The following is a 14,509-nucleotide window of genomic DNA, read 5'->3' on the forward strand; positions in this document are numbered from 1 at the left end:
CGATTTTACACCTGTAATGTGGTAGTTGAGCTAACAGTTTGAAACTCCCACTAATCATAGCCGCCTGTTTCTCTGCTTAGCAGAGGTGACACGTGCCCATCATTTGAGTCGGAAAAGACATCGATAGCCCGGTAGAGTATGAAAATCCATGGGCATGCAACAGCCATTTTCCATGTGGGACTACATGTGCATCAATCGAAGCCATCAGAATTGTGGGCCCACTGGATTTCTGGTCTTACCCTCCAACCGGATTAACTGGATCCTTAACCTCTGACTAGTAGATGGTCTTTGTTGAAGTTGGGAATTTGGTCGTTTTTCAATTTGACTGTCCATTTTATGGCCACAACTAGCGAAGTTAGCATCCATCCATTCAATGAGACTGGGAGGCTAAAACCGATCCATAATGACCCCGCAATTTGGACGGGTTGGATTGGACGTGGATCGCCAATACCATCTCAGAACCTTTTTATTATATATGCGACCGGCCCTCCGTCTTTTATTTATTCGACCAAAACAAAACCTATTTACCAGACAAGGCCTTTATCCGTTCAGACAAACCTACAATGATGGAAATAGCCTTACACCTTTACCCGCACAGACAAACCCTTGATGATGAAAATACCCTTACTATTTTCAACTACTCTAGCCTAAAATTATGAGATATTTTTCTCCAAAATCATCTTTGCGTACCTTAAAAATGTACTTTCATAACCTAAGTATTCGGCGGTGAAAATAAAAGGCATAAAAGGGAAGCGTCTGCCATGCTAATTTTTTCTTCATTTTTCAATATTATATTAGTATCAACCCAGGAAAAACAAAACAAACAAAACAAATCTAAATATCTGGTAGATTACACTGTTGAAAACTGTGGTGATTGGAATGCTCACCATTAGAAACTTCCCAAGGCTTATTAAAATGTTTATTTGCCATATCCAACCGGTTAATTAGGTCATAGAGATATGAGTGAAAAGGAAAAAAAAAATAAAAATAATAACAACTATCAACTTGGATCCAAAATCTTTCTTAAGTCCTCTAGGAGGTTTTAATCCTATGGTGTGATGTACTTTAAATTTAGATTTGTCTCATTCTTCGGCTGATTCTCCTATATGATATCACAAAAATGAATGTACAAAGCGTATAGAGGGGCTAGAAAGATTTTCCAGCATTAGTTGATGCTAATGTGGATACCACCGGTGTCACTCGGCCTGGTGATTGAGTATAGTGTAAAGAGTAAGCTTAATAGTGCCCACCGTATATGTCTTATCCATGCCGTTGGAACATTTTGTCATCAAATTTTAGAGTATTGAGTTACTTAGTATGCTCATATTGTATTGAGTAAATTCTATTGGGCCCAATGTGAACGCATGTTATTTATCCATATTGGTCATCCATTTTTTCATATCATATTAGGAGTTGAACTCAAAATTGAAGCATATACAAAACTCAAGTGGACCATACCATAAAATATCATGAAAGTATTAACTTTCACCATTGAAACCTTTACAATGCCTCCACTGATGTTTATTTGTCAACCAACCTGTTGATAAGATCACACAGACATGGATGAAGCGAAAACACAATTACCAACTTGATTTAAAATTACTTCCTTAGCCACCAAGAACTTTTCAACAGTAGATATTTAATTAACACTTTTTCTAGTGGTGTGCTCCTTTTAACGAACTAAAATTATTTGATAAAATGGATGGATGGAGTGGATAAATTGCATAAATGATGGTGGGCCCCACAGAGTTTAGTGAATCACACCGTAATAAACATTATTAATTGGACGCCTGCCATTGAAAATATCACGAGGGCACAAAAGTTTTAGACCAAGTTGAGATCTGTGAAGTTATAGGCAGGTCGGATGATAAATAAATATCACCGTAAGCTTAGGAAGTTTTCAACAGTGGACGTCAGTATTCCCAGTGGTTATTCTGCTTTAGGCCACTTGAGCTTTGGAGATGCTTTCGTATTGGGCTCACACACATGGGGAGAAAAAGACGGCCAAACATAGTATACTCCGTACACCAAACGGTATTGACTTACGCCGTCCGACGCCGTCCGCCAATCTGCGTCGGTTTCATTGCCTTATCTCGAACCGATTGAGACGCTTGTTTGATACGTGTATGAAAGTCCTGTTGCGATTGAGTAAGGCCGGGACAGTAGGGACCACGTTGATATATGTGTTATATATCCACGCCGTCTGTCCATTTTTTTTAAAGATCATTTTAAACTGTTATACAAAAAATAAAATCGATTCAAATCTCAAATGGACCACACTCAAGAAATAATGGTGATTAAATGCTCACCATTAAAAACTTTTAGGGCCTATCATAATGTTCATTTTCTATCCAACCTGTTGATAAGGTCACACAGACATGGATGAAGGAAAAGCACAAAAACATCGCTTGATCCAAAACTTTGTGGCCAATAAAAAGTTTTAATGGTGGACACCACTACTTCCGGTGGTGTGGTCCACATGAGATTTGGATCAGCTTCATTATTTGGCCCATGCCTTAAAATGAGCTGTAAAAACGGATGGGCAGCATGGATATACACAAAACACATAAAGGTGGGCCCCATTGTCGTGGCCTCCCCGAAGTCGGTGTTTACCTGGTATCACCGAAGCGGCGCTCCCAACAGGACCGGCCAAGCCATCAAAGAGAAGCATGGGACGGAACACCCGTGTTTGAAAAAGGTCCCTCAACAGCGAAAAGTCATGCTTAAGAGGAGGACGTGTCATTTGTAGATAGCCCACTGGGCACGCCTCACTTCACACCGATCGGACGGTTGGTAACCGGCATCTAGATCAATTAGAGCTGGAAATAAAGTGGCCCAACATGACATCCCAAAGTCAATGGTACGTTCAGACTGTTAAATGAGTAGAGTCAGGATTTCGAGGAAGTTATACTCGGGTTGTAAGTTTGTTACATAATAGAGTCAGGATTTTCTGCTCCATGGGGTTTGACCATGCCCCAGAAATCTCCCCATCAGGATGATCCTAACCTTTCAATTCGTGGCCTTCAAATAGGTTTCACGTTCAACAGAAAGAAACCCAAAAGTGAAGGATAGGATCTTACAATGCAGGATACTTTTGGTAAGCAGCCTTACACTAGGGAGCCCAAGAGACAAATGGTCTGGATCTCGAAAACATGGGTATCAGTCGTAGAAACCAGAAACCTGGAACTTTGATCTGTCGTCTATCCAAGGTAAGCGAATCTATCAAGTGTTCGGTGGATATCAACATCACGGTGGGCCTCAGGAAGTGTTGGTGGATGGCCAGATCCTATTGGTCCCTTCGGTGTGTCTCCCTTAAAGTTTCTGAGTACACATGGAGGCACTCGGATTGCCTCAGATCCCCTCCGTTGGGAAGCTAGGTGGGGCCACTATACTATGATATTTGTGAGAGATCCATCCCTTCAATTGAGAAATTTTATCCGTTGTCTGTCCACCTACAAAGTTAGACCTATCATATAAACGGTTTGGATGAATTGGAATCTCGATGTATCTTACCGCGAAACATAAGAGACTGCATTCTAACAAATCTCTCCTATACACCCGGGAAAAGAGGTAACAAATTTATTCCTGGACACAACTTTCCTGTAACGGCTCCCCTGTAATCCAAAGCTCTGTGGAGACCCCCTTAATGTTTGTGTTACATCCACCAGGATGTCCTGTGGATAACACGGTGGGTCAACAGAGCTTTCGTACATGTTGTATGAAGAGGTTCCCTGGAATATCTCCTAACCTACTGCAATGATGTGTCTCGACTCTAGCCACTGCTGTTTATATGCCATTGAATCCTGTTCAACCCATTTTACGCATTCCATAAAGCACTAAGCTCATGCATTTTTGTATCTTTATGTTGTTCTCATGAGTCACACATGATGAATTCGTTTGATGAAAGATACACACCATAGTGACTCTACTCATAAACTTAGGGTTGGCATCCCATCCTAATACACCTCTCTCTCTCTCTCTCTCTCTCTCTCTCTCTCAAATTCAGATTACACCTAATATATAAACTATCACAACCAGAATATAAAACAAATCGCGCACTTATATAATTCTATGTGCATCGTCGATGTGACCTTCGATGGCATCAACACTCCGTGGAAGATATTTTGATGGCATCAAACTCCTTCAAAGTAATTGAGTAGCAACAATAAAATGTTCCGACAATCCATATGGATTTTTCAAATTTTCTCAATAAAATTGAGCATTTATCGATGGCAATGACATCGACAAATCCATGTTACCAATAGATTTAACACATCAACAGCATGAATCTCATCCACAAAGTCTTTCCACACCACTTAGAAATAGTGAGGATATATATGCCCATCCCTTGAAACCTTCCTAAGGCCCACTGCGATGTTTATATTGCATCCAATTGAATAAGGTAATGAAAAATACAATATAAGCTTGTCTCAAAACTTTTGTGTATTCAAACTTTTTTATGGTGAACATTCAATCCATACCATTTCTTGTGGTGTGGTCCACTTGAGTTTTAGATCCGCTCGCGCATGTCCAGACATGAAATGGCAAAATGAATGGATAGAATAGATGTCAAACCAATATCACCGCTAGTGTATAGAGAGCTTTCGGTTACTAGTGATCTCCTAACAAGGGGTAGGAAATTTACGTCTAGGAGAGATTACCGTGTCTGATCTTTGGTCTATCCAATCATCTACATATACGTTGATTGGGTTCGATGTAGAAGTGGGCACCGAGTCGAGTCGGACCGGATTGGGTCCGACTCGATTGATCCGAATTTTCAAGTAACTGATTTGAATTCGATCTGATCTGAGACCGAGTCTGGGTCAGCTTACTCCATCCGATCCGATGCACAGCTGGCCTGACCCAAACCGAGTCCAACTCGATCAGTGAAATTGAGTCGGATCGGGTTGGGTATGGTTTAGATCGGGTTAACGGTGAAAATCATCATCCTCGCTGCTATTTTCGGTGTGGTCCATTTGAGCTTTAATATGATTCAGTTTTTTTTTTTCTAATGCTCTAAAATGATCACAAAAATGGATAAAAGGTATAGATATAATAAATACATCATTATAGGGCCCATGTAACTTTGATCTCAATTGAGCCGTTCGTACAACTCAGGGCTCGAGGTGCGTCTACGCTCGTCTTTGCACGACATGTATTTGTACCAGCTGGTGTCGTGTGAAACATGACATCATACTGTGTGTTACTCGGTACGAGCGCGGATTAGATACACTGAAGTGACATCACCAAGCATTGTGGACCTCACCATGATGTACGTGTTGCATCCATACCGTCTATCCATTTGGAGAGATCGTTTTATGGCATGAGAATAAGAATGAGATAGATCTAAAGTTCAAGTGGACCCCACCATAGAAAATAGTGGGAACTGACATCCACCGTTCAAAATTTCTTAGGGGCTGTTGAGGGTCAAATATTGCATATCAGACCTAGTTATTACTTGGATTTATGAACATGTTACCGTTTAATAACCCATTTTAATCATGTTTGTGTTGCAAGGTGGAATTGCGAGCTGGGACTGGATCAGGATGCTAAAAGCACGGATTTAACATTCAGAATGCATCAAGGCAAGGGATGGACTCTGGAGGACCAAGATCTACGGAATTATACGCCAGGGATCTGCAAAATCGAGAAATTGAAGCTCAAGCAGCCTGAAAGTCAGCCAGAATGCAAGATCACTGGGTTTCTATCATCTGTTCGACTCAAAACTTCATATATGGCCTGAGGGCCATAAATTAACCATACACGTAAAATTTCATCCATTGGATCCCTCTAGAAGTGGCCCAACGGACAGATCAGTCCTTGAATCGTTATGTGGGGCCCGCCTAATATCTGGATATAATCCAATTTTGGTCTCAATCCCTTAAACCACGTGTCAAAATGGATGGACAGAGCGGATTTCTCACGGGCACCACAGTCTACTCCGCATGTACAGCGCGTGTACATGAGGTACAGCGCCCGCGCCGCACCGGACGGTCAGCCCGGTCAAAACTGGGTTGACCCGAGCCTTCTTCCTCGCGGAGGCAGCGTCCAACGCTGTCCGATCAATTTTTGGCCAGTGGGCCCCACACATAATCCAAATAGATGATTAGTACCGTCTATTGTGTCCATAGGGGGGCAAAAACCCTCTCCTAGGTGTCATTTTGTCCTCATGCAAGCTACCGGAAGATCCTAACTATAAATCGTAGGATGGATGGCGGCGAGCAAAGTTCAATGGACCACACCAACTACACTCCAAAACCATCCATTCCTGACTGGTTTTGAGCCAGGAATACAATGGACATGGTGGATTTTATCAAAAACATCACTGTGGGGTCCATCAGACATGTTTTATTCCAACACGAAAACTCTGTTTCGCGTCAGAAGCTGCGGAGAAATCTTGTGGGCCACTACCGTGATTCATCAGTCGGATCTAGACCGTTCATCAGACGCCCATGCTCCCTATAAACATTGCCTAGGTGACAGAATTTCAGAAGGCAGAGGAGAACGATTTCCAATCATCCAAACGGCAGACGAACGGTGGAATGAAATCATTCATGGGCCACAAAGAAGGTGATCCAAAAATAGTCATGTCTGACCTATTTTTCGTGACTAAGCTAATAGACGAGCTGGATTTCTCAAATAATTATGATCAGGGGCCCCACCATCCGAACAGCGCAGGTACGTTACGCGTCCTGTTTACGCAGTCCGAAGGAATCCGAAAATTCCGGACAGCTATGGCCCATCATCCTTGATCGGATGAATGATCTGAATCATTCATGTGGAGCCCACGCTAGCCGAGACCCCAGCCATGAGGAAAGTTCGAAGCCAAACCTGTACAGCCATCCCGAAAATAATCAAACGCAAGGTGTTTTGGAGCTATTAAACTGCGTAGAACAGAAGCCTTCAAGACGAACTCCAGTAGCGGGAGGAGTGCGCCTAAATACGTTTATAAAGGAGGAGGTTTTGGGATGAGAGGGGGATCGGTTTTTGGTTTTAGGCAGAGGCTGGGCTTGAATGGGAAGACAGGAGGCAGAGGCTGGGATTGAACGTCAAGATAGGGAGGAAAAAAAGGAAAGTTTTCTTTCCTATTTGCTGGCTTATTATTTTCTTTCTTTCTCTCATGACTTCCAAGGTTATTAGCCTAATCATGCTCGGCTAAATCTCTTAGCTGGGGCTAAGAGGGGAAGCTTGTGGCGTGATGGGACTGATTCTATGCCTTTGATTTATGCTAGATTGATTGATGTTGATGTTAGTTCAAATAAGAGGAATATTTTCAGTTGGTTTTAATGGTTTGTTGTGACTGAAATTACAATAGATCTGCGATGGCTTTGAGTATTTCTCCCTCCTTTTTATGACGTTAGGAAGTCCTATTGTTCACCATCGTCTCATGGGCATGGTTGGATGACGGTATCCTTCCTAATCTTCATGCATTGTTGAGTGGTTGGTAATTAGTTTAATTCTGTTGTTCGCCATCGTCTCATGGGCATGGTTTGATGATGGAATCCATTCTAATTCATTTATCTTTCATCTCTTTAAAACTATATCAAAAGAAGTTCAGTTTAATTAACATGGTGATGGCATAAGATCTCCCTGATCTCTACAAGTGGATCCTCTGAATCCCCAGTTTCCCTTCCTCTGAATTCCTTAAGTTTAGATTAATTTCTCACCATTATTCATCAATTTACATTGGATTTAGATTACATCTTTTTGCTAGTTCCATATCTAGTTAGTTTTAGATCACGTACAAGTTTCAGTCCCTGTGGATTCGACCTCGGTCTTACCAAGTTTATTACTATATCACAACCCTATACTTGGGGAGTGAACAGGGGCCACAGAAGTTTCCTATCAAGCTTATATATTTGTTTTCACTTCATCTATCTCTATGTTAACTTATGAATACACTGGATCTAAAAAATACATGATGGTGGGCCCTATAAATGTTTCAACGGTGGGTGTGACTGATCCCACGGTTTCTTTGGTGGGTCCACTTGAACTTTAGATCTATCTCATTCTTTCTCTCATGCCATAAAACAATCTCCACAAAAGGTTGGACGGTATGGATACGAAACATGCATCATGGTGGGGTCCACATGGCTTGGTGACGTAACTTCAGTAGCGATTTGGCTACTGACGTGTTTCCTTCTCGCTTCGAACTTCTGCCCAAATCCTCTCCCATTTTCCTTCTGCTACTGACGAAACAGATACCTTCTTCTAAACTCAAATCCTCTCCCATTTTCCTTCCACTACTGACATTGTTAGTGTTTCATGCTTTGTGCAGCTTAGGAATACATTTTTATATGAAAGCTTCTACTACCGGCTCTGGATCGGGTCGGGTCGGATCGGATCGGTCCGGATTGACCACGATCTGAACTCAACCTGAAAAACTGTTAGATTTGAATGGCCCTACTCGATCCGCACCGATCCAGGCTGTCGGTTCAGTTTGGATTGGGTCAGATCCATCAGATCGGTCAGACATGCCTAGCTCTAGTTCAATGCAAAGGTTTGCTTGAACGTGGCCTCACATGACAGCTCTTATGTGGTGTCTAGTTCTATTATGAAAGGGCGTACTCGTTAGAAATCACAGCCATTCAGCTGGTATGCATATTATAAGCATGCTATCCAGGCCATTCATTATATATGCATATTGTGGACATTTTATATATCAAAATTCAGGGTAGCACATCCACAAAGTGGGCCACAGATATACATTGAAATTATTGGACTCTAACAGCTCTTTGGAATCACACAACAAAAGTTGTGTACTGTGCATGTTGTCTTGCACATGCCATGTATACATTGGATTTGGACTTTTATGGGCTGTTTGGATGCACACAAGGTTGTTTGCTGTACATGCTATGTAGGTCATGCAATTTTAGACCAGCTATACTCTATTCTACTTGTCAAGAGCACTTAAATAAAAAGTGATGAAACATGTTACTAGCTTAAGATGGTTGATGGCACGCAAAAGTGATGAAACATGTTACTAGCTTAAGATGGTTGATGGCACGCGTAGCATTACATTACATGTGCACAATAATTGACACATGTGACACATGGGAGAAACATGAAGATTGATTGATGGTGGCACATGTGAATACTTAAACATGGATGGTGTCACATGCAAAAGATTTGGCACACACGATGCATGTGCAAAAACATAATATTCTTCCATTCATTGCGCAAGGGATTTAGCATGTTTAATAGGGCTATCAATGGGAACAGCTGGCCCATTGGGATTTCTGGGCCTAACCCACTTTAGGCCAATCCAAGATTGGGTTGTAATGCAAGACCAGGGGTCCGGGCTCAGCCTAAATTTTAAACTTGTTTAATATTTGGACTGGGCTTGAGCTTTGTTTAAGAGCCTGCTTGACTTGGCTGGCAGGTCCATGATCTTAGGGGCACACAAGATGAACAACACAATCTTATAGAAAAATGGGTGGTTACGTTCTGACCGAACCAAAAAAAGAAAAAAGAAAAAAGAAGCAGATATTATGACAAGTGGGGCAACCAAGGTGGATTTCCTACGAATATGCGGACCAGAAAATCCCAGCAACTAACCCTCCCCAGGACCTCTTTTAGGTAAACGTGGGCCATTGCTCTGCTTCTCTTCTAAACAGGAAGGTTAAGATTGACTAATCGATTTTATTTTATTTTAAAAAAAAAACCTGTTCAGAGTACCTTCACGCTCGGGTTTTAAGACTCGGTGATTCGGCCTAAATGAACTGTGATTGATCGTGGTTAGAGGGTTATCAATCATTTTCAACTCATCCAGGATAAGGCTTTTCATGTGATTGACTGGGGAAGTGGAATTCTTAAAACAGACTCTAAGTGAGTCCCATCCAGAGTGGCACGCCATCGAGTAGTGGTGTGGATCGCTAAACCATAGGCACCTCTTGCTTTTATTATAGTTATTAAATTTTGCATGACTCATCTTAAAACTCGAGTCAACTCAACTCGGTTTGAAATTGAGCCGTGTCACTATGAAACTCACTAGCAAGCTCGACTCAGTTCAGCCTCCAGACAACTCGTTGAGTTGGATCGACTACTCAGAGACTCCACATGAGTTTGTGGGATTCAAACCCATAACCTCAAGTAGTCAAGGTACCAATGTCCACCAGAGGGCCAGGTGGAGCTTTTGCGATTCTGTTTGGCTATTTTTATACTCGATAGCTGTTCCAAGCATCTATTACAAGTCTAATAGTATTGAATATCGAGTCTCATCTTTGAGTCAAGCCGACCCCACTGTATATCGAGTCCAATTAAGCTTTTGAGTTTTAAATCTGTGGTCATAACTGTAAGCCCGCATATGCTGTTGAAAGTTGTGGGGAAGTCTACAATTCTTCTCCACATTATGTTTTATTTCTCAGGAAGAATTGCGAGCCGAGTGTTCACCGAGAACTGGTGTACTCATTATCTCTCATTGAAAATTTGAAATTTGAAATTTGAAATGCTGATTCCTGCTAATCATCTTGAAATGGTGAGAGATTATGGGCTAGCTGCTCTGGTGAGCTCTGCCTGCATTGAAGTTCTGCCCTTATTATTATTATTATTATGATTATTATTCCATTTACTCCTGGTCAATGTGTCACGGGCGCTCAAATCGAAACTAAAATATGATATTTTGAACACTGAAAGGCTTTCATTTATGAGGTGGGATCATTTTCTTTTTATTTTTCTTTCGTTTCTTTCAACTAGTAAGCAGTTCCGGTAGCAAACATTCATGACAGATTGCACATGTGAGTCACGTATTAAAATGACTAAAATGTCTCAGCATTTCTACGTAATCAACACAATGCTGACCCTTACGTTGCAATATGGTCGCCACAAACATGAAAACAACAGGAAACAGCTCCATTGAAGTTGACATAAAGGCAGACCATGTGCTTATCTGCTCACAACATTTGGAATGGTAGGTTTTTCAACTAACATCGAGGAGGGCGATGTATAGAGTTTTATGTGCTAGATTAAGCTTGTAATTTGCTTTGAAATGAGGGACCATTGGCTGAAAAAGCCACTACACTCAATTTGGTGGCTAGAAGCGTTGAGTTCATACCTCTTCCAACTGGCTTAATGGACTTTCTATTCCCTTCTCCCCCAATTTCTAAACAAAAGCCCATTCTTTGGCACCTTAGATATAAGGGGTTGTTTGGCGACAAGGGTTTTAAGCAAATTATGAATTGGAATTCAGGATTTTCAATTCGAATAATGTTTAGTAACCCCCAAACAGGCCAGCAGAGATGGTTCATACGCTGAACTCTAAAAACAAGATGCCTAAGAAGACTGAAAGAAATGGTTCAAGACAAAGAAAAGCAAGAAACAGAGCCATATGAATTTATAATAACTTTATGGATATGAACTAAAAACAAGATGCCTAAGAAGTACAGATGATATGAATCATCTGCTCAACTCCTACATTTTTAAATATGGAATAATAAGAAACATGCCATTGATGGAATGAACCATCATCCATTTCTATTAAGTGTGAGAAGCTTACCATGAGAACCATTGATTTCTGCTGCTTCTGTTATTTTGCTGCATCAATGGGCCACAGAAAGCAATGTGAGACAATCAGATTTCAGATAATACAATCTAAGGTAAGTTATTGCTTAGGCTAGTTTCTATGACAGCTTTAACAATTTACAGACTAATCATGTGAATTGTTCCTTGATTTGCAAACCCTTTGTAGAAATGAACGAGAATGCATATGCATTTTCATTCTACCGCACCATTGGAATGTCTTTCTCTTCATTCTATCTTGCTCCAGGTAAATTCCAACAGAACACACCTATCTTTTACATGAATAAGATATGACTTCATTAAGAGCTGATGAGGACTTTTAAAGTGAATCTTGAATGGCCTCCGAACATTGTAGTTTTGGAAGAGGAACAGTACCTGGGACACCGCGGCTATTGTGACTGACTAAACTCAGGATTGATTGTATATGAATACCATAATACCATGAAGCTTAACGCACTAGTGATGCATATATACATGGTGTTTGTGGTGGGGGAAAAAAAAACAAAAGGAAAATTTCCTCCTTTCTCATCCAATAATTATCTTAGAATAACATACGAGAAAAGGCAGCACAAATGGAGAAAATACCAAACCCATAATTTGGAACTGCAAGAATTTCAGATCCATCAGGAAACTAGCATTGCATCTGTGAACCAAAAGCTCCAAACCACTAACTTCAAATCTTACACCGAATGGCTCAGGAGAGACTGCAACTTCCATCCCAACTCAAATACACAGAAAGAAATCCAAATAGCAGAAACCCCAAAAGCAACTGAGGCTTTCTAAAGAGATATCAACAACAAAGTCCAATACATGAACCCAACCAATACTCACCTACTAAAATGCCTATCTTTGCGAAAACAAAACATATAGCGGCACTGACAAATGAGGAAGAACAATGTCGGGATGCACATGCATATGGACAGTTCATAATCTCAATCCAAACAGCACCAGATTCTACGATATGATCCCTATCAAACAGATCTGCATTAATGGAAGGCAAATGATCATCCTCTAACTGTAAGGACCAGCAGAAGAATAATCTCAAGACGAACATTGAGATAAAGGGGAACCCTGCAAACACAGGTCTGATGACTGTGAAGATGGGAGCCTTAAGAAGCAGCTCTATCAACCATGGGTGTTCACAGCTTCCCACACCAAATTCTTCGGGATTGGGTTGGTGATGTCCCGAGCCTGCAATGCTGCGGCCCTGAGCGTCCTAATAGTCAACACATTGGAATCCCAGAATGACAGGCTTGCATAAGGCAAGTTATGCTTCTTGCACAGATCCCTCACCAAAGGCGCAACCTTCCTGAGATTGCAGCGAGGCAGCCGGGGGAACAGATGATGCTCGATCTGGAACTGGAGTCCGCCATGGAACCAATCCATCCATGATGGGCAAGTAATGTTGAGTGTGCCATTGGTCTGCTTCTCAAACCAGTCATTCCCACAGGGCGGGCCCATGTAAACGCTGGATGAGAAGTGGTTGAGACAGAACTGGACATGCTGAATTCCTGTGACGGAGAAGCTGGCGACGATGAACATCACCCTCTCACCCCAATTGGGCAGAAGTGAAACGACGGTTGGAAACCAGACCCAAAAGAAGAGAACACCCAACATCTCCTGGCGTCTATTGGGGACACTTTTCTTCGACAGCAGCAGCAAGATGGACTGGGCAAAGAGGTTGATACGGGCGAAGCACATGACAGGGTAGAAAGTCCAGTGCTGGTAACTGACCAGGAACCGAGAAAGAGCATCGAAATGCATCTTCCTTTCATAGAAATAGGAAGTTATGGAATTGAACAACTTGGAAGAGACGGCGAAGAAGGGCATGTGCTGGAGATCTGGATCGAAATCCAAGCTATTGCAGGCAATGTGGTGGGCGTTGTGGTTCCTCTTCCACCAGGCAATGCTGATACCCGACACGCAATTGCCGGACAGAACCTGCACGAACCGATTTATACGCGCATTGGTCATGATCTGATAATGGCCAGAATCGTGCCCGATCCAACCGGACTGCATCCAGAGCCAACCCATCAATCCGCCACAGGCCAAATGGACCAAGGCGCTGGAGGATGCAATGATGCCGTAGAGAGAGAGGGAGAAGAAGAGGACCATGGAAGAGAGGGTGAAGAACGCGACGTGTCCTTTCTTCTCGAAGAGGCCGAGCTTAGAGAATTCGGAGACGAGGCGACGGTAGTCCTTTGAGACATCGGAGACGCTGTAGTCTTGGAGATGGCCAATGAAGAACCGATCGAGGTATTGCCAGGCGGAGCCGGGGTGGTAGGCGACGAAGGCATCGGTGACATCCTGGCCAGCGAGGTTTAGGAGAGGGAGATCGCCGCCGGGGTGGTCTTTAGCCCATTTAGTCACGTCGTACACCTTGCCTTGGATTGAGATCCAAAGATCCCCTGGCTTATTGTGATTCTTCAGCTCTTCTGTTGAAATGAAATTCCTAGCCTTCACCTCCTCTCCCATTGTTGATGGTTGGGCTAGAGAATTTCAAAAAGAAAAAAATCTGAAATTCCCCCTTCCCTCCCTCCTTGAGAAAGATTTTAGAATCTGTTTGGCGAAAAAGAGAGAGAAAAGACGGAATATAGAGAGAGGATTTTGGGTTTTTTTTTAATTTTTAGGGTTTTATTTGAGGGTCATTATCCAATCCGCGTCCGATTGAAGCGCCATACAAAACTGCCTTCTAAACGAGGAGCGGCCAGGACATGGGATGGGAGCTTTGCGGCAATGCAGCTCGACGTACCCAAGTAGAATACACTCGGTTAGCGTGGCAACACCACGTACCTTGGTGATGTTGGGATCGTGGCGGGATTTGATTAGACCGTCACACTGTAGCACGCTTTGGAATTGGATGAGAGGGAACTAGGTGAGACCGTGGAGCCACGGAGGTGGGTGGGACCCCTGACTGTGGGGCTCACAGTGATATATATGCCTTAAATCTACACTGTTCAACCATTTTCAAAGCTCATTTTAGGGCATGATC

At 42.3% G+C, this 14,509-nt stretch overlaps 1 protein-coding gene across 1 annotated transcript; it reads right to left on the minus strand.

Annotated features, from left to right (window-relative positions):
* Positions 1–12,090: 12,090 nt before the first annotated feature.
* On the minus strand, positions 12,091–14,215 carry LOC131241322 (acyl-lipid (9-3)-desaturase). Its single transcript, XM_058240120.1, has one exon. It carries the CDS (start codon positions 13,990–13,992, stop codon positions 12,643–12,645), a length of 1,350 nt encoding a protein of 449 aa, XP_058096103.1. The 5' UTR covers positions 13,993–14,215; the 3' UTR covers positions 12,091–12,642.
* Positions 14,216–14,509: the final 294 nt, after the last annotated feature.

Source organism: Magnolia sinica, chromosome 3 (genome assembly GCF_029962835.1).
Source record: "Magnolia sinica isolate HGM2019 chromosome 3, MsV1, whole genome shotgun sequence".
Lineage (NCBI taxonomy): Eukaryota > Viridiplantae > Streptophyta > Magnoliopsida > Magnoliales > Magnoliaceae > Magnolia > Magnolia sinica.

Excerpts from the sequence above, each read along its gene's own strand:
- LOC131241322 (XM_058240120.1), bottom strand. The coding sequence starts at position 13,992 with ATGGGAGAGGAGGTGAAGGCTAGGAATTTCATTTCAACAGAAGAGCTG.